The sequence below is a fragment of the Chiloscyllium plagiosum genome, chromosome 34, assembly GCF_004010195.1.
Source record: "Chiloscyllium plagiosum isolate BGI_BamShark_2017 chromosome 34, ASM401019v2, whole genome shotgun sequence".
Taxonomy (NCBI): Eukaryota; Metazoa; Chordata; class Chondrichthyes; order Orectolobiformes; family Hemiscylliidae; genus Chiloscyllium; species Chiloscyllium plagiosum.
Genome location: NC_057743.1, coordinates 30112794 through 30139923, shown reverse-complemented (window position 1 = coordinate 30139923; position 27130 = coordinate 30112794). Strand labels below are relative to the sequence as shown.

Below are 27130 nucleotides of genomic sequence, written 5' to 3'. Positions count from 1 at the left end.
CTCCAGCTCTTTTTGCTTTTGTTTCAAATTGATGTCAGTTGCAGCAAACAACTACAGTTCTCTGCATTTACCTCTTCAGAACACTTCCCAAAGGGTGAACCTTTGAGCAGTGTCTTCAAAGGCAGAGGTCGGAGTTAGGTATTGTCTGAGCTAACAGTGAAACGCTGTAACTGTGAGCAGTGCCATTGGAAGATCTGCATCAAAAATGGAGGGGATGTCTCCTGATGGCTGTGGAAGTGAATGCACTTAGCAGTAAGAGAATGAGCCATTTGGATGAAGACTTTTCCAGGTTTGAGCTTTGGTCAATAGTGAATTGACAAGCTTCAGCTTTGGACTATAGTATAGCACTATACTGTGGTATGGCCTCAGTACCCCTGGATTTCGTACAAGTGGCCTGACACAGGATTCCAATTCTGAGGTGCTATCCCATGGACTCTTTTTCTCGAAAACAGACTCATTTGGGCACTGAAGAATAAAATTGAAACTTGCAGAGAGGAGGGTGCTAAAAATAGCCGCAAGAGATAGCCATGATGTAGAGGAGCTGATGTTAGACAGAGTTAAACATCACACAACACAAAGTTACAGTCCAACAGGTTTATTTAGAAGCACTAGCTTTCGGAGCGCTGCTCCTCCAACAGGTTGTTGAGCTCCACAACCGCCTGGTAAAGGAGCAGCACTCTGAAAGCTAGTGCTTCCAAATAAACCTGTTGGACTGTAACTTGGTGTTGTCTGACTTTTAACTCAAGACATAGGACATTTGAAAGATGGACTTGGGAAATATTTCTCTCATTCTTCTTTCTTCCTCAGATGATAGATGTTAAAACATTGCTAAGGGTCTAAAAGAATTGAACATTTTACTGGGATTCTGAAGCTGTGGGAGAGGTTCAGTGTCCGTAAAAGAAAAACTTGCATTTATAAGGCACCTTTCATGGCCATAGCCAAAATGTTTCACAGCCAGTGGAGCATTTTTGTAAAGCAGTCAACGCTGAAGTGCAGGGGACCCAGCGAAGAATCTGTGTATAGCAAGGTCCCACAGATTACAATCAGATAATGATCAGATAGCACATTTCACTGATGCTGGTTAAGTGACACCAGAAGAAGACCCTGCATGAAGGAGTTTACATCCACTAAGAAATCAGATAACAATCTCATCCAAAACACCGTACGTCTGAAAGAGCAGTACTCCTTTGGTATCACACATCTGCAAACTAGAACATCAGCTTGTATTAAAGGCGCAAGGCACTAGAGTGAGTCTTGCACCCACAACCCTCCAAGACTGCAACCAACATATCCATGGCTAACAGCGCAAGGTTAATTCTGCAAGTGAAATGTTGCTGTTATTTGTGGCATTATTGATATGGAAAAAGGTGCTGAGCGTTCTCCTCTCCATAGAGGACGTCCAAGACCAAACAGGAAACAGAAAAAAAGTGTGTAACAAAAGCAGAGAAAAATATTTCTCTCTAGGGTCTGATTAAGACCTGAGGGTATAACTACATTAACCTTTACCGTGCTGGTCATGGCACTCATGCTAACCAGATGTCACTTTGTTTATTTCCCAGGGTACAGGGGAATGTGATCACAGCAGTATAAGGAGCCAGTGGGGACAGGCAAATCATGCACAGCCCACACTATTCATTTTAAACTAATGTGAAGAGCTCTCGTTTATTTGATTGTAAAAACAAATTGAAACTCAACACAACTTAAATTATCCCCAGTGTTAAATAACTAATGTGGAGATCCCATGTCATTGTACCCTAAATGGAATAGGAGAGTCTCGTTTATTTCTTCCTTTTTGTTGATATCTTGGCTGTATTTGTACCGAGCAAACAGATCTGAAATGGCTTGGTGTCCAGGGACACAGAGATGTCTGCATCAGCTATATTGCCATTGGGAATATTAAAATTATCTGATTTTAGTGATCTGCAATCCATGGGAGAGTTCAACATACACACACAGCAAGTCCTACGTACAGCAGTGAAAAATAAATGGCCAGTTTTAGTGATGATGGTTGGTAAATAAATGTTACTAGACCCTCGGAGGACTTCAGTAATGGCACAGGGCTGTATAGTCTACATCCACGCATGAGAGCAGATGGTGTAGGGCAGGTAGATGAGTGGGTGGTGTAAGTTGTCCAGATCTACTGCCTAAATGGACTGCACCAATCACAAGAGAATCACTGAGTAGCTCAGAAATCATAGAATGGGCTGTTGTGGTAGTGTCCCCACCTCTGAGCCAGGAAATCAGGCTTCAAGTCCCAATTCCTCCAGGGACATGTAATAACATCTCTGAACAAGTCAATTAGACAATACCCACAAATCGTCGAGTTTAATAGTAACTGGCCACCGACAGGACTTTTGCTGTTCTCCACTAAAGCTGCTCACTCCCATCTTCCAGATGGAAAACAATAAGGAACAATGAATAATCAGGAAATTCTCTTCCCTGCCACCTCCCCACTCAACTGCGCAAGTCAGGAGGAATGCATGAGGGCAAATGTAACCTTTCACTCATTGGAAATCTACCGGATCAGCTGCAATAAGCAGATTAAGGAATTTTAAAAATGCCCCGAAAGAAGATTGATTCTGTTTAAATCTGTGTCCATTATCGACATCACTTTTTCGCTCCCTGTTTGGCGTCAAAGTTGCCGATTGAAAATCCCCTAAGGATGATGTTTTAACTTTGTCAGCTTTTTTTTTGTCCTCTCTCCCTCTTTCTCTATGATTAGGTAATTTAGAAACAATTTACCCTAACAAATGACTGAGCTCATTTTCCCTGCAACTTTTCAAGTTGACTTCGAGGTAAATATGCAGCACATTGGATAGCAGACCGGGGCTTTGTTTTAAACCCCTTCACGGTTCACAGTGCAGAGCACTTCACTCGCACAGTGATTATCAGATTGTGCGAGGAGATTGTCTGATGAAAAGTGACCGCTCGAAAACCCCAGTTTAAAAGCAAATGATCCAGGCACTGCAGTGATGACCAGTCGGCCCAGATGAAGTAACTCTCGGTCCCTGGTGCACTAAACAAAACATTCAGCTTTCTCGCCATCTGACAATTGCCTCTGACCCTTGCAGCACCAGGATCTTAAATTAGCAGCAGGCATTTTTTAGGCTGAACATAAAAGGATTCATCTGATTAAAACTTTTGATGCCCAGCAATTTTCCCAGCACAATTAGCCGCGCAAGTGGAACTCTGCTGTTTGTACAGCGAGGTAAAATTGTGGCATATCAAATCTATCAATAAACCCCTGGGAACAGCTCACAGACTGGCTGCTGTGTGTTCCACTTACCATGTGTTAACTCTTCAGGGCGCCTTTCTTTCAGTTTTCCTTTCCTTCCCCAGTTCATGGCACCTCATTGGCTAATTGCTGGCTGGAGGTGGACGATGAGTTGTATACCCAGTGCATTTTCGCATGCTCAATTCCCAAGGTTTGGATGTGCCGGTGTTGAACTGGGGTGGACAAAGTTAAAAATCACACAACACCAGGTTATAGTCCAACAGGTTTATTTGGAAGCACTAGCTTTCAGAGCACTGCCTTTTCATTTGCTTGTGCTTCCAAATAAACCAGTTGGACTGAAACCTGATGTGTGATTTTTAATTCCATTCCCAAATGTGAACTCATACAACTAGGATTAGAAGGCTATTTGAATTGGAGCAGTGTGACTATATTACCCTTCTCCCATGGTTTCAGGCTAACAAGTGATTGAGAATGCAATTCTTTTTGGCTTTTTTTTCCTCCTTCCCCATCCTCCCCATCTCCCCTTAACCTTGTGATTTCAAAACATAATGCAGTCATCTGATCAGCATAACACATTGCTGCATTGTCAGGTGGAACACTTGCTCCCTTGAATTTGCTAAAAGTTAAAGACACGAAGTGCAATGTCCAGATGAGGAGGGGTGAGTCAGCTCTCTTCTGTTTGATTCCTTTAGCTGACCACACCAAAGATTTTTACTTATTTTGTGCGTGCAGCGATATCACACACCTCATTGAAACTTAATCAAAAGTAAGGCTAATGCAATGAAAGAAAGTGGTATTTTATTACTTACTAGCCTTAAGAAAAGTAATAAAATGCAACGTCAAACACAGATACAAGGATGGTGCCTACAACGAAAAGGAAGATCAAGAACAGACAGTTTAAAGGGTCGTTAGAGTCTTTAGTGTTAGATTTTACTCTGAGACTATAGTTGTTTCACCTATGCCTTGTTTCTTCAGTAGTGGTGAACTTTGTGGATATCCTTAAGCTCTCAGTTAATCGATGTTTTTTCCAGTTTCCCCTTTTACTGGGAGCTGATTTCCAGGAGGCAGAGGGAAGCAGAGGGAAAGAAAACCTTAATCCATGTTCCTTCTCTCTCTGCCTAAAAGTTGAAACAGTGAATATATTATAGTCCCATTTCTGGCTTCATTGTTAATTTTCAAGCTGGATCATCTGTAAATTGCTTCATCCCAGTTGTGAAACTTACACAATGGTGCAAATCGACCAGGGAGAAAGTGAGGACTGCAAATGCTGGAGATCAGAGCTGAAAATGTGTTGCTGGAAAAACGCAGCAGGTCAGGCAGCATCCAAGGAGCAGGAGAATCGACGTTTCGGGCATGAGCCCTTCTTCAGGAATCGACCAGGGCCTGTATATCATAGTCTCAATGCCTTTTGATAATCGTGTTAATTTTCACTCAAACCGATTCTTGTTCATTGATGGTTTCATGAGCTTGGCTTAACCTAGTCAAGTGGCCACTTCAGTTATCTCCAGTCAAGTTTTTTTTCCTGTTATTTTAAAAAGCATTTTAGTCCATGAAAGATCTGAGCTATAAAAATCAGATGAAGGAAGTCAAAAATTGATCATCCATTTTTACCATTATCACATCTTAAGACATTGTGGTCCACTTCCTCTAGTTCAAATTATTTGATTTTTAAGATCTAATTCCATACTGTATTATTTACATTGCTTCATCTGAATTATTAAATCATTCAACCTTTTAACAAATTAAAGCAACATAAAAATGGTCAGCTGCAGACTATTGGAGCTTCCTTTATTATGGTCAACAATATCTTTCAAGTAATAAAGTGTGTCCCATAGTACAGCAGCATTATAAGCACAATTTGATTCTTAGGTAGACTGTTTAAGGCTTTGTGAAAGGGGGACATTTTAAAGATGAAAAATTTGTTATGAGGTAGTGAGACAAAGAGGCTTAGCATGGAATGGCACCACTAACGGCCCAGGCTGCGGAAGATGCAGCCACCCATAATGTAACAGTTAAAATCATGGATGCTCAAAAGGTCAAACTTAGGGGGGGCACAAGTATCTCAGATGATAGCGGTGTTGGAAAAGATATCAAAATGGAGGGGTGAGGCCATGGAGGAATTTGTAAACAAGAACGAGACATTTAACTTCAAGCTGTTGTTGAACTGGAAGCCAGTGTAGGCCAGTCAGCATAGAGCACAAAGCTGATAGATATGAACAGGACTTGATGCAAGAAAGGTCATGACCATCAGAGTTTTGGGTGATCCCAATGTTTATAAACAGAAGAAACATGGGAGCCAAGTTTATCAGTAACAAAAACAAGGAGGAAGGGTTTCAGCATCAGCTAGGTTGAGACAGGTATAGATTTGAGAAATGTTCCAGAGGCCTGAGTTAGCGGTCTTTGTGATGGCAAGAATACTTTGGCAAACGTTCACCTCAGATTTAAATATGACACCAAGATTGGAAATAATCTGCTTCAGCTCAGGGAGCTGTCACAGAGAGAGGTGGAGTTGATAGTTGGGGAATGAAGTTCCTAATAGGAACTAATGACATTGTTCCACATAATACCACATTAAGGGCAGCATGATGGCTCAGTAGTCAGCACTACTGCCTCACAGCACCAGGAACCCTGGCTTGATTCACACCTTGGGCGACTGTCTGTGTGGAGTTTGCACATTCTCCCCATGTCTGTGTGGGTTTCCTCCGGGTGCTCCAGTTTCCTCCCACAGTCCAAAGATGTGCAGGTCAAGTGAATTGGCCATGCTAAATTGTCCATAGAGTTAGATGAATTAGTCAGGGGTTAATGTCGAGGAATGGGTGGGTTACTCTTCGGAGGGTCGGTGTCAACTAGTTAGGCCGAAGGGCCTGTTTCCACACTGTAGGGAATTTAATCTAATACAGGGGGAACCAGCCAATTAGTAACAAAATTGGCTTGAAAGTACCAGATACAGTGTGGTCGAAGAGGATTCTTTTTCAGAATGGAGGCCTAAGACCAGTAATGTGCCACAAGGATCGGAGCGGGGTCCACTGCTTTTCATCATACATGATTTGGATGTGAATATAGGAGGTATGGTTAGTAAGTTTACAGATGACACCAAAATTGATGGTGCAGTGGACAGTGAAAAGATTACCTCAGAGTACAATGGGATCATGATCAGATGGACCAATGGGTCGAGGAATGGCAGATGGAATTCAATTTAGATGAGTGTGAGGTATTGCATTTTGGTAAGGCAAACCAGGGCAGATTTTGTACAGTTAATGGTAGGTTCCTGGGGAGTGTTGCTGAACAAAGAGACTTTCAAGTGCAGAGGCATTGTTCCTTGAAAGTGGAGTCCCAGGTGGACAAGGTGGTGAAGAAGGCATTTGGCATGCTTACCTTCATTGGTCAGTGAGTTGAGTATAGGAGTTGGCATGTCATGTTGTGGCTGTGCAGACTGGAATATTGTACAGTTCTAGTCACTAGAATGCTAAATTGGAGAGGGTACAGGAAAGATTTGCAAGGATATTGGTGTGACTGGAGGGTTTGAGCTATAGGGAGATGCTGGATAGGCTGGAGCTTTTTTCCCTGGAGGCTGAGGGGAGACCTTGCAGAGGTGTATAAAATAATGAGGGGCATGGATAGGATGTATAGCCAAGGTCTTTTTCCTAAGGTTGAGGAAGTCCAAAACTAGAGGGCATAGGTTTAAGGTGAGAGAGGAAAGATTTAAAAGGGACATAAGGGGTAACTTTTTCCTGCAGAGGGTGGTGCATGTATGGAATGAGCTGCCAGAGGAAGTGGTGGAGGCTGGTACAATTACAACATTTAAAAGGCACCTGGATGGATACATGAAAAGGAAGGGTTTCGAGGAATATAAGGTAAATGCTAATAAATGGGATTAGGTCAGATTGGAACGTCTGATCAGCATAGATGAGTCATCTGTGCCGTATGACTCTATGACTCTATTATGTAGAACAACATCAAATTTTACTATATTCAGCCATTGGCTGTTAAAGTCTTTAATGATGGGTGATTTCATAGAATTTCAAGCACAGGAATAGACCATTCAGGCAATCTGGTCTATCCTGGCGTTGAGGGTGGAGGTGGGTACTGCAAATGCTGGAGATTAGACTTAATATTAGAGTGGCACAGGAAAATCGATGTCTTGGGCAAAAGCCCTTCATCAGGAATTCCGGATGAAGGGCTTTTGCCTGAAACATTGATTTTCCTGCTCCTCGGATGCTGCTTGACCTGCTGTGCTTTTCCAGCACCACACTAATCTTGACTATGCTGGGGTTGAGACCTCTCACAAGTTTTCTCTCACTCCTCCATTTCATCTTTGCAGCATCTTTGTCTGTTTTTCTTTTTTTAATTTGTTCATGGGAAGTGGGAGTCACTGGTTAGGCCAACATTTATTTTTGTCCATACCTAATTATTTATGTAAGCCGCCATATTGAATTTTGCAGTCCCTGAGAGGTACTGCTGTTATTGATGTCTGTCATGTACTTGTTCAGCTTTCATTTCAGTGTGCCTGTGCTATTCACCTCAGCTGTTCCATGTTAAAGCAAGTGCCACATTCTCACCTCTTTTTATTTCTTGAGTTAAAGAAGTTTATCCTGAAATCCTTCTGGAATTTATTTACATCAGTCTTGCATTTATCACCCTGTGTTTTGAACAATTGGAAGTATTTTTTCGACCCCAACAAAAGCAACACACTGTGGACGCTGGAAATCTGAAACACAAACAGAGAACACTGGAGAAAGTCAGCAGAATCTGTGGAGAGAAATCAAGTGAATGTTCTGCGTTCTGAAGAACAGTCATTTGGACTCAAAATGTTAACTGTTTCTTTCTCCACGTGCTGCTAGACCTGCTGAGTTTCTCCAGCATTCTCTGTGTTTGTTTCAGTTTTTTTTCTATGTTTACTGAGAGAACTTAATTTTAAAGACTTCTATCAGAACCTCAGCCTACCCTTTTGTAATGTAATGAAGATCATTACCCAGGAATTGCAATGGATAATGGGCCATTTGTTTCCAAGCTAAACTGATTGGATGCATTTAATAGGACGTTGAGCGATATTCACGTTTGAAGAGGTTTTGTTACAATTCTCGATTAAGGTTTGGAGATGATAATTGTTTTTACAGCCAGTGATACTTGTCCTTGCAGGTGTAAATACTGTGACAGGTCGTTCAGCATCTCTTCAAACCTGCAAAGGCACGTCCGCAACATCCATAACAAAGAGAAGCCGTTCAAATGTCATTTGTGTAACCGTTGCTTTGGGCAGCAAACCAACCTTGATCGCCACCTCAAGAAACACGAGAATGAGAGTATTCCAGGTAATTCACGATCTGCCTCTCACCGGAACGGTATCATAGAATCACCATAGTGCAGAAAGAAGCCAGTTGGCCCATCAAGACTGCACCCACACTCCAAAGAGCATCCCACCCTATTCCCCTTGGCCCCACACTTCCCACGACCAGTCCACCTAACCTGCCCATCTTTGGACTACAGGGAGATACACCTTAAACCTGTGCCCTCTACCCTGGGGAAAATACCTATCATTACTGGGAGTATGGCAATGAATTGAAAACTCAGCTACAAAGATTTGATGGTAATCATAGGATCCCAACAGTGCAAACTTTCGAGGCTGTAATCGAACCCGGGTCCTTGGTGCTGTGAGGCAGCAGTGCTAACCACTGAGCCACCCCAGATCAGTACCATTTGTGAAACTTCCAGTTATGTTGTTGTTCTGGACATCCACAATGCGACAGTTCAAATTCAACCTGAACAGTTTGAGAAATCGAGTCCAGTTTGAAAAGAGGCAACCAAAACTGGAGATCTGAAACAAACACAGAGAGTGCTGGAGAAACTCAGCAGGTCTGGCAGCATATCTGGAGAGAGAGAGAGAGAGAGATAGAGAGTTAAGTTTTGAGTCCATTAAGACTGCAGAAGGTGGGGATGATGCAGTACAGTCTGGAGTAGAGTCATAGTGAACTCAAAACGTTAACTCTTGTTTCTCTCCATAGATGCTGTCAGACCTGCTGAGTTTCTCCAGCAATCTCTGTGTTTGTCTCCATTTGAAACGATTCTGAAATTTAAAAAGATAATGTCGACAACAGTCTCTGAGAAGCTGTCACCTTGTTGTTAAAGGCCAACTGGTTCACTCACCTCTTTCAGGGATGGGAACCAACATCTGACCTTGGCCCAGTCAGACTCCTGTCCCAGAACAACATGACTAACTGTGACAAAAGAAAGATATTGAAAATGTTGGGAATCTAAAATAAAAACAGAAAGTCCTGGAACGCTCAGCATGTCGGTCAGAATTTGTGATGAGAAGAGCAGATAGTTAATGTCTCAGATCTATGACTTTTTTATTTCTGACCTCTCACTAGAACTGAGTTATTGCAAAGACAGACCCGAAACATTAACTTCAATGTTTCTCTCCCCACAAATGCTGTCTGACCTGATGAGTGTATCCAGAATTTTCTGCTTTTCTTGTAGCTGGTCCAACTAACCTACCCCATTGAGTTATAAAGCCTTAAGCACACACTAAGAGACTCTTTAACTCATTCAAATCTTTATGTTACTGGGACAGGCAAAAGCTAGATGAAAAACTCAAGGGCGATTTGGACATGTTGATTGAAACTAGTCTGGGAGAACATTGGTCTTGTAATATTATCTGATACCAGGTTGGTGATCTCCATCCTAGGCAGCACCCACCTCATGTTGTGCACTGAAGCAACACTTACCAGTGTCCAATGATGAGCAGGATAGATCGATTGGCCATGCTAAACTGCCACAAAGTGTCCAGGGATATGTAGGTGAGCTGGATTAGCCATGATAAATGTGGGTTTATGTGGATTGAGATGGGTGAGCAGGGTCTGGGTGTGATGCTCTTCAGAGAGTTGGTGCAGACGCGATGGACCGAATCGTCTCATTGCGCACTGTTGGGATCCTATGATTACCATCAAATCTTTGTCGCTGAGTTCTCAATTCATTGCTGTACTCCCAGTAATGATAGATATTTTCCTCAGGGTAGAAAGCACAGGTTTAAGGTGAGAGGGGAAAGATTTAACATGGGCCTGAGGGGAAAAGTTTTCACACTGAGAGTGGTGTGTGTATATGGAATGAGCTGCCAAATGAAGGGGGAGAAGAGGGTACAATTACAACATTTAAAAGACATCTGGACAGCTTCACGGCTAGAGGGGCATGGGTCAAATGAAGGCAAATGGGCCTAGTTCAGTTAAGGAAATTTGGTTGGTATGAACTAGTTGGGCCAAAAGGCCTGTTTCCTTGCTGTATGCCTGTATGACCCTTTATGGATTTGTACAGAATCAGGAGTCTGACTGAACAACAACTTGTGTGGGGATGTTATTGTTGAAAAATTAGTGAGTGCATTTCAATGATTTATACAAAATGATTCCTGTTTCCTGTTGACAGCTTCTGATATATTTCTCTCCCGTTTCAGTGAGCCAACATTCTGGGGTTTCATCCAACCACCTGGGCACCACCGCTTCTTCACCGAACTCCGAGCTAGACAATACTGCACTTTTGGAGGAAAAGGAGGAGTCATACTTCTCCGAAATCCGGAATTTCATTGGAAACAATGACCTCAGCCAGGCGTCCAGTTCAGCTGACAAAAGGTGACCACAGTTTTTCCTGAAATAGGCCCCTCTGAGTACGTGTGAGGGAAAAACAGAAGGCAGTTTCACAGAATTACATAGATATGTGCAAGAGATCCATTCTGTGCTGAGGGCCAATGTCATTGTTTTGGGATTTCTTGCCACTTGCTGAATCTTCTTCCCACCCCATTCTCCCGTTGCTAATCAACTGCATACAAAGCCCGTTGAGTAAACTCAGACTTTTTAATCTATTGTATTTGAATAAACTTGAGAATCCCATTCCAAAAAAGGAATGTACTGTGACACTTGTTGTAAAAATGAGAAGCAAGGATGAGACAAACAAGAGCTGGACACAGCAATGGAAGGCTTCACAGGGGGTGGCTTTAGACCCAGTTTGGGCGTAAGGTTAAGACTTTCACCATCCATTGGAAAGACATGAACGTTCAATCCCACAGCTTTACCTCATTTATATATAAAATAGCCAATGTATGACAGAAATAGCCAATCAGGATACTGCAAGGAAGGGCAAAGGGATTGCTGAGAACAGGCTTTGGAGAAAGCATATCCATTATGTGGAGGGTGGGGGTGGGGGGGGCTCTCCTGGAGGATTTGGAGTGCTATCTCCAACCCCCCCCCCCCCAACCGACCAACCAAGCCTGGTCAGGCACCACCATGGATTCTCTTGTGTTTTCCCATGTGGTGGAGGTCCACACGCTGCTGGCAAAATGACCGGCGAGGCAGGAAGAAGCCCTAACTTGGTGGTTTACGGAGCTTAGTTGGCTTCTGCCACCTTCTCCATTTTGGCTTTGGTGATAGCAGGTGATGGCCTCCCACCTCCCACCTCCCCTCCAACACCCTCCCCCACCCCACCCCACCCCCACTCCCGACCTCTGCTTTTATGGGCTAGTCGCCTCTCAGCCTATCCCACTGGTTCAGCCCATGAATGAGGAATAGTGCCACAATGCATTGGCCTTCACAGTCTCCTGGGGCATGGGGAGTAAGGGACATCCTGCTCAAAACGCACCCCCCCCCCCCCCCCACCACCACCACCACCACCTTCCAGCCATTACAAGGTCCCCTTCTGCACTGTATCATTTATATGTTAAAGTTATACATAAAATATTGAGACAATACAGCAGTAAGTGTACAGATATCTCCTTTCAAACCGAAATCATAAAGATTTACAGTTAAACCTGCATGTCCCTTGTAGCAATACTCACTGCAAGTCATCTGTTTGGTTATCATATTGTGACCATTTACTGCAAGGAGTGTGTTAAGTTGGAGCTGTGCTTTAGTTGACTAAATCCTTTAAGGTTGCAAAGTAACTCCAGAGCCAGGTTTTGTCCTTTTCCTGTCTGTGGGGGAGGTACTGGTAAACTCTTCTCTGGTTTGAAGAAACCAGCAGAAAACATTTGATTTTCTTCCTTTTATTTTGTTTTGAAACTCTTGAGTTGTGACCAACACAGGCTAGGTTGAGGATTTTGGAGTGTGTATTGGTCAGCCTATTTGTTGGCTTAGGGATAGTTATAAACTGCAGTCCCTCACTACCTGCTGAGCTCACTCTGAAGTTGTTCTTGACAGAAATTCCCACAAGCCCTCCTTTTTACTTTTCTGACATTCACTGATACAGTAATTTAAAAGTGGGAGCATGAAAGCCTTTTCCCTCTTGTAACTTACTCGTCAATTCACTTGCAATGTAAACCTGGACTCTTTCCTACAAAACAGACACACTGACATTTGATGGTGGAGTTCTGTTGAATATGTATTCTCCAATAAACAGGCTTTTATTAGAAGCAGGTTCTGTTACTGAACATGAACCAATTGTATATATCAGTACAGAATGCCACCCATTAGATCGATTCATGGAGAAGAAATGCAGACAGGGAGACACTGCATCAGGAGTCCGACAGTGCATTAATGTTATTTATTTTGCTTTCTGTCAGTTTTTGTTTTGCTGAATTCCAATCTTGCCAGAACCTCATAATGACAACAAATTACTTCATCATCGAATCAATTACTGTCACTTCTCATATTCTTATCCACAATACAGTTCACAGACAAGCTCCCTCCTTTGGGCTTCATTTCATAAGTGCTGTATTATCCAGTACTTCTTCCACTAGTTTCTGAAGTAGACGCAGGCTTGCATGGAGAAAGACAAAATAGTTTGCATTTGTGTTGCACTTTTCACACCCTTGGGAGGGTCCAAAGAGCTTTAGAAGTACTTTTGAAGTTACTGTTGCAATGTAAGTAACGTAGCAGCCAAGTTGTGCACACTGAAATCCCACAAATGATGACGACCAAATAATTTGCTTTGCTGTTGTTGGATAAGTGATACATTTTGGTAAAGACACTGTGGAGAGCACCACCCTGCACTTATTCAAACAAAGAAGTGGTCATGAACTTCCATCAAGCAATGTTACATTGAGTTTCCCACATGGGGAACTGGGTGAGGTACTAGAAGCCCTCTCAACACCTGAGAAACCATACTCCAAAACAGGAGAGGAGGGCAAGGTGCATAAAGTTCTAGAAAAAAGGTAATTCTCTGTCCTACTAAGCAAAACGCTTTTTTCAGTAAATGGTATTAATCAGAATTCAGTCATATGTCCACCACCACTGACCTCTAGTGTCTTAAGTTATGTACTGCAACAGCATCAACTCGTTCATGAACATAACAAGCATATCAATTTGACAAGTGCATCTTGTTACTGCATAAAATATTGAAACGAAATTCTAAGTTTATAATATTAGAATTAATATTAATTTTGATGTGGTAGTTTTCCTCTATTACTGTATAAATGTCTTAGGTTGGTATTTATGGCATGGAACTCCATTGTGCTATGAGTACATACTGGGAATGTAGGCACAAAGATTATCACACTAAAGTTGATTTTTTTGTGCATTAATGGCTTCCCCTCCTCATCCCACATCATCTCTGCCCACTACACATATGGTACATGATAGTGTCACATGTGCATTTGTTGCTGCATCCTCATCGTATAGCATACTGTTAATTGAGATTGCCAATGTTCATCCAATCTGATCCTTATGTTCAGGGAAATATCTTGACCTTAGTTTGAGCTGGAAGTGCAACTAATTCACAATCCACACGTAAAAATCTTCACCAGCTGCAATGTGTTTGTACAGACCGCTTAAATATGCTGCTGAAGATTATAGGTTCAAGGGGGGAGGCAACGGCCTAGTAGTATTATCACTGGGCTGTCAATCCAGAGACCCACGTAATGTTCTGGATACCCAGGTTTGAATCCTGCCGTGGCAGATGGTGGAAGTTGAATTCAATGATGATCACAAATTGATTGTCGATTGTCGGAAAATCCTTTCTGGTTCACTAACGGCTGTTTAGAGAAGGAAACTGCCATCCTTACCTGGTTTGACCTACGTGTCACTCCAGACTCTCAGCAATGTGGCTGAGTCTTAACTGCCCTCTGGGCAATTAGGGAAGAGCAGTAAATGTTGCCTGGCCACAATGCCTCATCCTGTGAATGATTAAAGGAAGAGTCAGATTACTTAGTGTGGAAACAAGCCCTACTGCCCAACAAGTCCACACCGACCCTCCAAAGAGCAACTCACCCAGACCCATTCCCCCACACCTACCCCTTCACCTAACTCTATGGACAATTTAGCATGGACAATTCACTTGACCTGTGGGAGGAAACTGGAGCACCCGGAGAAAACCCACGCAGACATGGGGAGAATGTGCAAACTCCACACAAACAGTTGCCTGAGGCAGGAATTGAACCCAGGTCTCTGACACTGTGAGGCAGCAGTGCTAACCACTGTGCCACCATGCCGTGGATGAAGTGATCTGATGAAGTGTCACTGACCTGAGATATTTAGTCTGTTCCTGTCTCCACAGATCCTGTCAGAGCTAGTGCATTTTTCTAGCATTTTCTGTTTTTATTTCACAGAGTTTCGTTATTGTGAAGTGCTTTCAGATGTTAAGAAGGAATATGTTTAGAAGCCAGCTAGGATATTTTCTTGTGAATAAATACCTTTATATGCAGAGTTTGAGAACTGAAGTGGAGTTCAACTGAGAAATTCATTGTGAATCCCCCCCTTTTTATTTCCCCCAAGCATCAGTGCAGCCACATAAAGGGGTTCAAATATAAATAACCCCATCCCCTGAGAATTTGTTTTGTGTCAGCTTCAGCCAGATTTGCTCCTGTAAGGGATGATCCTGTGCTACAATTTCTAAACTGTGTTTTTTTTTAAATTTGGTCTGTGGTTGTGGTGTGGCAAATACCCAGGTCTGAAAAATAAAATCTTTTGCCACAGAAATACAAATAAACTATAGCTGACCCAGTTCATATATGAAAGAAAGAAGTTGTATTTATGTAATGACTTCCATGATTCCCTAAGAATTTTAGCCAATTAATACTTAGAATCCTAGTCACTGTTAGGCAGACAAATGTGTTTTGTACTATTACAATTTCAGCTGATGTCATTACTAGACAGGTCAGAATTTTTTGTGCTAATGAGGTGGTCTTTCACTAAAACACATAGAAGCAATGTGACAGATTCAGGTTTCACAGTAAAACAGAAGATTATTTTGCAAATGAAAGGAAGATAAACTATAATAAACCAAATTATTTACATATAAGACCAATTTAAAGATTGCAAACCATATAGTAAAAGTACAATCCTCTTAATCCTAAAAAAAACTCAGCTATAATACTCACACCCAGAAGAATTATCTTCTCTTTCACGTTGATAAGTTTTAATTTAATGGTGGCTTAAATCCCTCATTTTGAGAATCTGATAGCATCTTGTCAGTGTCTTCGTTTAAGCTTAGAACTTAAATGAGCATAGACTTTCTCAGCTTCAAATGACCCCTTCAGGGTTTTAACCATACACATCCAATCTGAAAATTTTAACTTAAATTCCTTACACTAAGGTAACCTTTTTCTTGCAATTCTAAATTACCTCAATTTTTTAGTCACAACTATTTAAGACATCCAAATTCAGCAAAGACTTCTGCAAAACTGCCCAAACTGAAACTAAAAGGTTTTCTTTCAAACTATAAATATTCCCCTAAACCCAAACAAAACTATTCCTGAATCTGCATGTGAAAACTCAATTCACTACACTGTTAACTTTGCTCACAGGTAAACCCCCAACTCCAGTGCAGTCAAAGCCCCATTACTCTACAGAAAGTCTCTTTCTCTAATATTGTGTTTTAAAAGAAATCATCACAGCTACAGAAACCCTTTCAAGCACACAGAAAACCCATATGCCACGAATTCAAAAGTCCAAAGTAAATGTTATTTGCATATGGGCAAATCACACATCTTACATTGCACTGTCCCCTAAAAAAGAATGAAAATGTACCTTTAAGAGAACCAAGCATGTCACACATACTTTTACAAATTCACTTCCGCCAGATTTATAACCAATTAGGTTTCTTGTAGCTGCTCAAATAGATCAGTCAGTGGTACAAATGTTCTTCACAGATTTGACTAAAAACAGCCAAATTGTCATGTAAACAATAAAATTTACATAGTCCCTCAACGATATTCTCATGTCTGGGGCACTCTTACATAATTCATATCATCGTGTTGTCTTTAAAGTTCCCCAGGGATAGGTAACTGCACTAATACCTTGTCTCCAGCAATAACATTTAAACCTTTAACCTTTTTATCGGTTCTAGTTTTCATTGTTTGTTGAGCATCTTTCAAATGCATTTTAGTCAACTTGCAAGTTTTAATAAGTTTCTCATCTGAAAATCAAAACCGTGGGGCAGCACAGTGGCTCAGTGGTTAGCACTGCTGCCTTACAGTACCAGGGTCCCAGGTTTGATCCCAGCCTCGGGTGACTGTCTGTGTGGAGTTTGCACATCCTCCCTGTGTCTGCATGGGTTTCCTCTGGGTGCTCTGGTTTCCTCCCACAGTCCAGGTTAGGTGAATTGGCCATGCTAAATTGCCTGTAGAGTTAGGGTGAATGGGTCTGGGTGGGTTACTCTTTGGAGGGTTGGTGTTGTAGAGTTAGGGTGAATGGGTCTGGGTGGGTTACTCTTTGGAGGGTTGGTGTGGACGAGCTGGGTCGAAGGGCCTGTTTCCACACTATAGGGAATCTAATCATAGCTTGTGAGCTTTGTACTAATAATTTCTCTTTAATCAATTAAAGTCATCCTCTAACATCATGTCTGTATATTAGTTCATAAGAATTAAATCTTGTGGACTCACTAGGAATTCCAATATACCATTCAAGAAGACATTCTTGCCAATCATCTCTAATTATGGTCTTCAAAGTTCGATGCCATCTTTCCAATGCCTGTTGAGGCATGGGATGAGAAGCAGAAGATGTAAATTGTTCTATTCCCAAACTCATCACCATTCTTTGAATAACTGGAACATTAAGTTTGTTCCTTGATCTGATTGTATTTCTTTGAGTAACCTGTATCTTATCAAGAAATTGAACTAACTCTTCCACTACCATGTTTAATTAATTTCCCCTAAAGACATGGCTTCACAAAGTCTTGTGGAAACACCCATGGTCATTGAATGATTATCCACGCTGGTTCCCATTCCTAGTTTTAGATAGAGGTCTTAAACAATTTATTAAGAACTGCTAAAAGGTTCTTCAAAAAATGGTATTGGAATTAAACCGCAGGTTTAACTAAGCGTTGGGATTCTCCCACCACTTGACATGTGCATCATGTCTGGCAAAAATTTAGAGTCATAGAGATGTACAGCATAGAAACAGACCCTTCGATCCAATCCGTCCATGCCGACCAGATATCCCAACCCAATCTAGTCCCACCTGCCAGCACCCGGCCCATATCCCTCCAAACCCTTCCTTTTCATATACCCATCCGAATGCCTTTTAAATGTTGTAATTGTACCAGCCTCCACCACTTCCTCTGGCAGCTCATTCCATACACACACCACCTTCTGTATGAAAATTTGCCTCTTAGGACCCTTTTAAATCTTTTCCCTCTCACCTTAAACCCATGCCCTCTAGGTTTGGACACCCCCACCCTGGAGAAAAGATTTGTCTATTTACCCTATCCATGCCCCTCATGATTTTATAAACCTCTATAAGGTCACCCCTCAGCCTCTGATGCTCCAGGGAGAATAGTCCCAGTCTATTCAGCCTCTCCCTATAGCTCAAACCATCCGACTCTGGCAACAAACTTGTAAATCTTTTCTGAACCCTTTCAAGTTTCACAATATCCTTCCTATAGCAGGGGGACCAAAGTTGCACACAATATTCCAGTAGTGGCCTAACCAATGAACAGCTGCAATATGACCTCCCAACTCCTATTCTCAATGCATTGACAATTAAAGGCAAGCATACCAAATGCCTTCTTCACTATCCTATTGATTACATTTCATGTAATCCTGGCCAATAAAAATATTGTAGCCTGAGGTTTGCTAATACCTAAGTGACCTACCATGGGAATTTTGTGCGCCTCTCATAAAATTTCATTCCCATACTCAGATGGAACTAAGACTTGATCAACTATTGCCCATTCCTCATCAGCTAGTATTTGAGGTGGTTTGAATTTCTTCCTTAATACTCTGTCTTTCCAGTAACAGCACTAAGGTATTATTTTCAATTCAGTCTCTGATTTGGCTGTTTGGTATAATGTTTCCAATTCCAAATCCATTTGTTTATTTGGAAGCACTAGCTTTCAGACCACTGCTCCTCATCAGGTAGTTATGGAGAATAAGACCAGAAGACATAGGATTTATAGCAAAAAGATTGCAGTGTCATGCAACTGAAATGATATATTGAACAAAACTGGATTGTTGTTAAGTCTTTGATGTTTTCGAATGGGTTGCAGGTTTCGGTTCATTAATATGTAAATCCCAGAAGTTCTTGGATTTTGGGATCATCTTGGGAATTTGAATTCTTCATACTAGCTTACAATTTGTTTGAGCTTAGAATTTCTCAGCTTCAAATAACTCCTTCAGGGTTTTAACCTAATGCTACTTGTCTGGAACTTTTAAAATTAACTCCTTAAGCACCGGGTACCTAACAATATTTACCTACTTGCCTTTTCAGGCACAACTGTTTGACATATTTATGTTTTTTTAGTTCATTTGTGAGATCTGGGCGTTGATATCTGGCCAGCATTTATTGCCTTTCTCTCGTTGTCCTTGAGAAGGTGATGGTGAGCTGCCTTCTTGAACCATTGCCTTCTACTTGTTGTGGGTATGCCATTAGGAAGTCCATTCCAGGAGTGTTACCCAGCGACAGTGAAGGAACGGCAATATATTTCCAAGTCAGGATGATGAGTGGCTTGGAGGGGAATTTGAAGATGATGGTGTTGCCATGTATCTGCTTCCCTTGACCTTCCAGATAGAAGTGATCGTGGGTGTGGAAGTGCTGTCTGAGGATCTTTTGTGAACTTCTGCAGTACATCTTGTCAATTGTACACACTGCTGCTACTGAGTGACAGTGGTGGAGGGAGTGAATTCTTGTGGTTGTGGTGCCAGGCAAGTGGAAAGCTTTGTCCTGGGTGTTGTTGCAGCTGCACCCATGTCCGTGCTAGCTCTTTGGCAGAGCAAGTCCCCTATTCCCACAGCTTTGCCAGTTCCTTGTTGCCCTGCGATTTATTTCTCCTCAGATTGTATTGAATTCTCTCTTCAAGAAATCAATTAAATCTGGCTCCACCATGCTGTCAGGTGGAGATTTCCAGACTTTAACCATATGTGCTTCGCAACGTTTTTTCCTCAGATCACTACAGCAACTTTTGCCATTTATCTTAAATCAGTGCCCTCTGATTCTCGTCAACAAGAATGATTTCTCCCAATCTGCTCTGTCCAACCCCTCATGATTTTGAAAACCCTGTCATGAATATCCTTTTACTATTCTCCTTTTACAGGAGAACAGCCCAGGATTTACCAATATATCCACCGAACTGAAATTCACTAAAACTGGAATTTCTGCACCATTTCTAGTATCTTTACATCTTTCCTAAATTGTTATGTCCAGAATTAACCTTTATAGAGGTTTTTCATAACTTGCTTCCCTTCCTGACTTCCTGACATAAGTGTAACCACTCATGGATTGCACCATCTTTCTGAGGGGAATTTGGAATGAATAAATATGCTGCTTTGCCCGTATGAATGAATAATAATTTTTAAAGCCCTATTTACAAAGGCCAACACCCTGTCTGGGTTATTACCCTGCTCTGCAATAATCTGTGCACGTTTCCAGGACAAAGTAGCCCACTTGACCGGCACCACATCTGCCCAGTAGCAGAGTGTGTACCATCTACAAGATGCAAACATTCACCAGAGAAGCTTAGCCAGCTCCCTCCATGTGGAAGCACTCAACCACTTACATGTAGAAGAACAAAGGCAGCAGATACATGGGAGTACCACCACCTGCAAGCCACTCACCATCCTGACTTGGAAATTTATAGCTATTCTTTCACTGTCGCTGGGTCAACATCTTGAAATTGCCTCCCTAAGGGCATTGTGGGTCAACTTACAACACATGGACTGCAGCAGTTCAAAAAGGCAGTTCACCACCACCACTACACCAAGTCCAGTTAATTAATACAGGGTAAAGAAAGACAGTGATCTGAGCACTAACCCCAGGAAACCTCAAGATATATCTTCCTTCAGTTTGTTAAATACTGTTCACTACTACTCTCTGTTTCCTGTCACTCAGTTAAAGTTATATTTATTCTTCCACTGTTCCTCTTATTCCATGAGATTCAACTTTGCTGACACACATGTTATGTAGTATTTTATCCAAAGCAACTTTAAAGTCTATGATGACTACATTATCTGCATGACCTTCATCAAGACCAGCTATCATGTCATGGATTCAAAAGGCAGAATCTTCGGGTTTGATGGGTGTCTTGCAGGTTACCTAAATAAGTGCTGAGAAAGCCCCGTTGACTCTTGTGAGGATGGTCATAGTATCTATTGCCCATCAGGCACTAGAAAGGACAGCAGCAGGCCATTGTCTAGAAAGAGGTCCCAGGGCAAGGTAACCTTCCTGACACAAGCTGCCAGCCAACCAGAGATTAGAAACTCCAGTACTCAGCAACATCACAGGTGATGGGAGAGCAACTGCATGGACTACAAACCCAAGCTACTCTTAACTGACACCGACCTCTCCAAGTGTCTGTTGATTTTATGCTTCTAGAACCTTACCCCATATTGATTTTAACTGGGCCTATAGTTGCTCAGAAGATCCTTAACCTCAGAGAAAAACTCAAGAAAGTTAATTGAACACCATATTGGCTTAATAAATCTGAGCTGAGTTTTCTTAATGAATCCAAATTTTGCAAGCCTCTGTTTATTTTATCCTGAATTATCATGTTTGAAAACTTGCCTGCAATTGATATGAAATTGATTTGTTGGACTTACCATTACACCATTTTTTGAACAAAGGTGTAACGTTTGCAATTCTCCAGGCCTCTAGCAGTACCTCTGTATCTAAGGAATATTGAAAGATTATGCAATTTCCACCATTATTATTGGAGGTGTGCCTCCTTTGGCCCTGGTGACTTAGCAACTTTAAACATAGCCAGTGTCTCCTCTTTATCATTTTTTATCATCACGTCTAGTGCCACAACTACCTTTTCCTTCATTGTGGCTTAAGTGGTATTTTCATCCTTAATAAAAGCAGATGTAAAGAATTCAGTTAGTATTGCAGATATTCCTCCTGCATAAATCTCCATTTTGAGCCCAAATTAGCCCCACATTTATCACAGTATAAAAGGTAAAAGCCATTTAGATTTCCTTTCATGTTAGCTGCCACCCTCACATGTCAGAAGTAAGACTTGAACTCACAACTCTCCGAGTCAGAGGCTAGAGTTCTAGCACTCAGTCAGGGCAACGCTTAAATTATGGATATGCATTACTGAGAAAGACATCCACGCACCCAACTATTTTCGCATCCTTCAGCAACTGAACTTGGCTGCTTTAAACTGCCCACGTTTTTTTAGAATTCTCTAGAAAGAAAATTGGGTGAAGAAATGGTTTCTGATCTCAGATTGCACATGCCCAGCACATTTTATGTTCTCTCTGAAGGACCCATTCCTGTCAGTTCTGGCTGAACAAAATGTAGTTGCTTCACAGAAATTATGCCAATTACTTCTGTGTAATATTGTATTCTAAGATTGCTGTTGTACTGTGGGAATAGCATTCTAGAGCCACGGATTAATAATGTGTGGGTTAATTTGAAAATTAACTCATTTTTAAACATGGTATTTAATCTAGTATCAGTAAAGTCAGATGGTCAGAAAACTCCAACTAGTTCACTAAGATTCTTAAGTATAGGAAATCTACCATGCTTACCCAGTCTGACCTACATAGAGTCATAGAGATATACAGCACAGAAATAGACCCTTCGGTCCAACTCGTCCATGCTGACCAGGTATCCGAAATTAATCTAGTTCCATTTGCCACAACCCTTTTTGATGTTGTAATTGTACCATGTTGTTTAAAATTGGAATAACAAAAAAAGCCAGCCTTGCCAGCACTTGAAGGTTGAATTTCTAAGAAGGTAACACGTCAGTAAGATTTTCTGTGCTGCTGCGATTCAATGGAATACGATCTGAAACATCATTATCTCAGGCAAGTTTCTTCATTCAGGGTGTAGCAGGTGGCCAGGACATTTTCTAGTTTCTTTCCAAGTTTCTTAAGTGTTAAAAGTTTCCTCAGTAAGTGAGCAATTAGTTTGCAGAATTTAAAAAGTTCACTGTTAAGTTATGCAGCTAAGGGAATTCACTTTAGGAGTTAAGAGCTGTTTCTGTTCAGAGGTAGCTGAATCAGGACTGTGCTAATTACCCAATGTATTCCACCTCCCCCCTCCTCCTCTCTGCTTCCCCCTTTGTCCCCAGACGACAGAGCAAATGACCCTTTTCCTGCTACAAGACTAGGTAGCCTGGCTGGACCAGACGTAGGTCCCCTGACGCCCGAGCTGCTAACTCAACAGATGAAAGAACAGGGCTTCTTAAAAAAAAGAGAAAATGAAGGAGAATGTTGTTCTATTTGAAATCAGGACCGACCGACATTATCCACTGTTTGCTTTTCTTTCGGGCCAAAGCAGACCAGCTCTCTGTCAGTGTTGTGATTAAACACCACTCTCACTCTGCCTGCAGCATTTAGCAACCCTTCAGGAGGCTGTAAAAAGGAAAAGGAGAAAATTAATATCAGTGGATCTGTCACTTTATCTGAGAGACTTTTGCTAAATAAGGGGAGAATCTATAGGACAATTGGATATTTTCTTCGTGAAATAAAATACAGATTCAACAGTACTTCCTTAAGGATATGAGGAAAAATTCTAATTGGGACTTGGTTCCTATAAAGCAAGTATTTCAGAGACTGTGATTGACCCCATTGAAAGCACCCAATATCCACAGAAAAAAAATTAAGTTACTTAATGCAAAAGCTTAGTTGACTTGCAGAGACTAATCGGCGTGGAGCCCTGAAATCTAGTATTAATGTGGGTCAAGCTTTATATATATTTTAATTAAAAGCTTATTTGGCTCACAATTTATTTAATCTGGAGTGAAGTGGCATCGAGTGGTCACAAACTGCATTCCTGCCTTTGGAGAGAGGTTTGATTTTCTTCTCTCTCCCTGGACCTGTCTTGGGATCAGGTTTATTTGTACAAAAACCTAAAAGCGTAGCACGTGTGTTGTAAATGGAGCTCTGTTCTACGGCAGCCCATCACTTTCAGTGTGCTGCTTGGGCAGGGAGAGCTTTTTCTCCTTGTTCCTTGCCTGCACTGCCTCACAACGCTCACGCAGAGCAATGATGTTGAGCAGTAATGAATGAAGGAGTGTTTTTACCCAAGAGGTTAGGAAGTCAGTATTTGTGGTCGCAGAAGGTAAAAGCCAGATGCTGCTGTAGATTTAGACATGCAATGATCTAAATAACCTTAATGAAACAACTTTGATTCAACTGTACATCCCTGTGCAAACTTGCATAAATTGAACTTTGCATGATGGGAGCTTTAACTGTTGGTTTATTTTTGCTGGTTTGAGGATCACATCTCTTCAATGCACCACTGTCTTTGTCACTTGCATTTCCATTTTGGAAACATTCTGGAACACTAAGCAGCCTATGTAAGATGTTTGTGGCTGTGATTCAGTGGGAATTTGGTGATAAGCGAGCATTTCACTCACTTATCTTCATGGTCAGGCCAATTTACATGTAGTCAACAGACTAAAATGTCAATCTAGACTGATTATGGCCCAAGACTGCACAGTGGAAGTTGAACCCACAACCCAATACTGACTGAGTCGCAGCCTGTACCAGATGAGCAACAGTCTGGTGCCGTTTGTGGTGAGTTACTTTTGTTTTCAGGTCATAATTAGTAACGAGATTTCAGTTCCTTCTGCATTCCAATCCCTTCTAGGATCCTGCGACGAATGTTATCCTGGAACAGGAACAAAGAATATTTCATTTACTCAAAAAAAAGCAAGTTTCCTTATACATCACAGGGCAACTGACTTTTATAGCTCGGATTCATTCAAAACTGGTACATTCACTGCTTGCTGCACTTTTCAAATAAATTTGCAAATTGCCACACGTAAACTGGAGAGAGTTCTCATGAGGTGTGCAATGACTGAGATGGTTTACGTGACACAGACCCCTGTTTCCATGGAGCACTGTACACTTTGAGAAGAGCAGGCGTAGAAATTATGAAAAGAGACATAAAGAGAAGGCCAATTTCAGGGACCCAAACCCCCAACAATGTCTGGCCCAGCTTAACCAGATACACTGGTTTTGACTCCTTGGTGTTCAATAGAGACAGTTCCAACAATTGTTCTCCATTCACACCCCTGCAAGTCACTTAACCTGAGGCCTATAATTTGATTCTATAGGAAGGAGAGCAAGCTGTCCGGGGGGGTGGGGGAGAAGCTTTGCAGGCCTGGATTGGTTATGTTTGCAAACCTGGTCCTGTTCAATTTCTCGGCTGCAAGCGTTACTCAAAACATACTACGTTATGATAGTTTAGCTGAAGCCTTGCTTTGCCAATTATAACTTCTTTTTGGCTTATGCTGGCTCTACTTCTGAGGTCTGCTCCAGATGAGGAGGCTGGGTAAATTGGCACCATTTAACATTTGCGTCAATCACTTGGACAGATATAGATTTAAATTTTTTTCTCACGCAGTTGAACCCACTGTAAATCTTAACTGTCCCCTGTTGCTCTGTAGTACGAACATCCATTGAATAACTCGAAAGTATAAGATACTGTAACCCTTGGGTGTTTGTTACAAAGGAATGGACACCAGCGAAGTTGGAAGTGTTATGCTCAAACCTGCCACCTTTAAGAGCCCTTGCTGAGATAGCTTGTGCAATTGCAGTCGAAGCATTTTATGTTAGGTATAGGAGTGCCAGCTGTGAATAAAGGCTTACTCATAAATCCCTGAACTCTGCAGGGATTTGGGGGAATAGTGGGAAAGAGCAATGAGTCAAAATGTTTGAGTGGCTTTTGCCAGTTGATACAGTCCAAATAAAGTAACTCCTCTCTTGTCTAACCATTCATCTGGAGTATGTATTAAGCTGCTGTCTCTTCTAACTAAAATATGCTTTTTTTTTTGTCTGCACCTAGTCTTGCTGTCCCAGCATCCAGGATCCAAACCTGTCCTTAGACTGAGCTCAATAATTTAAAATCTCACCCAAGTGAAAGACACCAGTCACTCCTCCGAGCACAAGTTATTTGTGGTTTCATTTGAATTTTTTTGTTTGCCCAGCAAGTTAAGAACGAGATCCAACCACATCCCAATGAAGTAGGCGAGGGGAAAGGCTAAAGCATGGAGAAAAGCCCAACTCAGCCTGAGATTGTACTTCTTCTGCCTGTTGACTGGTTCCTCTCTCCAAATCTCTCGTCTATTGAGTGGGTGATGGTGAATCTGCTCTTGTTGTTGTGGTGGGGAAAGGTGTTCCCACATTTCTGTTAGATTAAGAAGTTGCAATCTATTGACAGCAACAGTGAGAAATAATGATATATGTCCAACTTGAGAGGCTGGGTGTTTTTACAAGCAAATCTTCCGATGTATCTGCTGTCCTTAAAATCCGAGATGGTGGTGGTTGCAGGTTTAGGGGAGGCTGCTGAAGGAGCTTTGGCAAGTTGCTGCAGTACCTCCCAGGTTGTGCAGCCGTTGTGTGTCAGTGTAGAGGGTGCAGATGTTTAATAGAGTGGATGGGCCACCAGTCAAAGGGGATGAGGATTGCTGGATCCTCTTCCAATTGAACTCATTCAGGCTGTGGAAATCGTTCCATCACAATCCTGGCTTGGACATGGTGGAGAATTAGCAATGCTGTATGCTGCAACCATATAAGTTCTACTGATTGGACACACACTGGGAACAGTCCACTAACATCAGGATTCCATGGGGGCAGACATAACCAGGCCTTCCATTTATGATCATTATTCAAAACCTTCCAGTGAATACCGTGCTCAAACAAACATGAGACTCAGAATTGATGGGTCTTGGAGGTGAATGGGGTTGAATAATCTATTGGCACCTATCCAACTCCACTGAAAAGGGTGGCCATTTGAGTATACTTGTTTTCAAGAAGAAGGTAGATATAGTTCTCGTGGCTAAAGGGATCAAGGGATATGAAAGGAGGGTGGGATTAGGGTATTAAGTTTGATAATTGAATGATGGTGCAAGTTTGAGGGGTCAGTTGGCCTACTCCTGCTCCTATCTTCTGTGATACTATGCAATACTGAAAAGCTGTGAGCATCCAATGTCAGGAAATACTTTAAGATTAGGAAAGAAAAGGCTGGGCCCCAAGTGAATTTACCTGACTCTTTGTGAAGGGGAGTCCTACAGAATTGGGCTTCACGTCTCTGTTATATGTCTGTCAGGAAGAGTCGAGTTTGCGTTGCAGAACGAAATACTTTCCTAACTTGAGTGATTTGGAATCAGGTATAGTACAATAAGCAGGAGAACAAAGCCTTTGAATTTGATGCAATACTGTGTCATAAACCCAACATCTAGGGTATAGAATCCCTTACCACAGCACTATCTCCATTTTACACACAACCACCCTGGTGGCTGTTGTCAGTATACCTCCAATAGGGTGTTTCACTGAGTGTGGCAATCCTTATGCTATGTCATATAATGTAAGAAACTGAGCATCACATTGAACAATCCAACAGACATTTATTACAACAAACTACAATGTACAAATGTTACATTTCTCGGCAGGTACTTAACGGTTTGGGTAAACATGAAGGTACTGGTTTACACAGAGGAGTCTCATCCAGCGGAGCGTCATACTTCAGGTGTTCTGAAATAAGATGAGTGTAAGTCAGGAAGCTGCTGAGGAGAGAGAAGCAGAGTTAACATTTC

General features: G+C 41.8%; 1 protein-coding gene across 15 annotated transcripts in view; it reads left to right on the top strand.

Annotated features, from left to right (window-relative positions):
• prdm16 (PR domain containing 16) overlaps positions 1–27130 on the top strand; it is a 716909-nt gene that overhangs the window by 674697 nt on the left and 15082 nt on the right. For all 15 annotated transcript variants that reach the window (XM_043676051.1, XM_043676064.1, XM_043676050.1 and 12 more), the window contains 2 exons: positions 8375–8544; positions 10677–10851. In XM_043676051.1, the coding sequence (XP_043531986.1) occupies positions 8375–8544; positions 10677–10851 (345 nt within the window). The remainder of the gene's footprint in view (positions 1–8374; positions 8545–10676; positions 10852–27130) is intronic.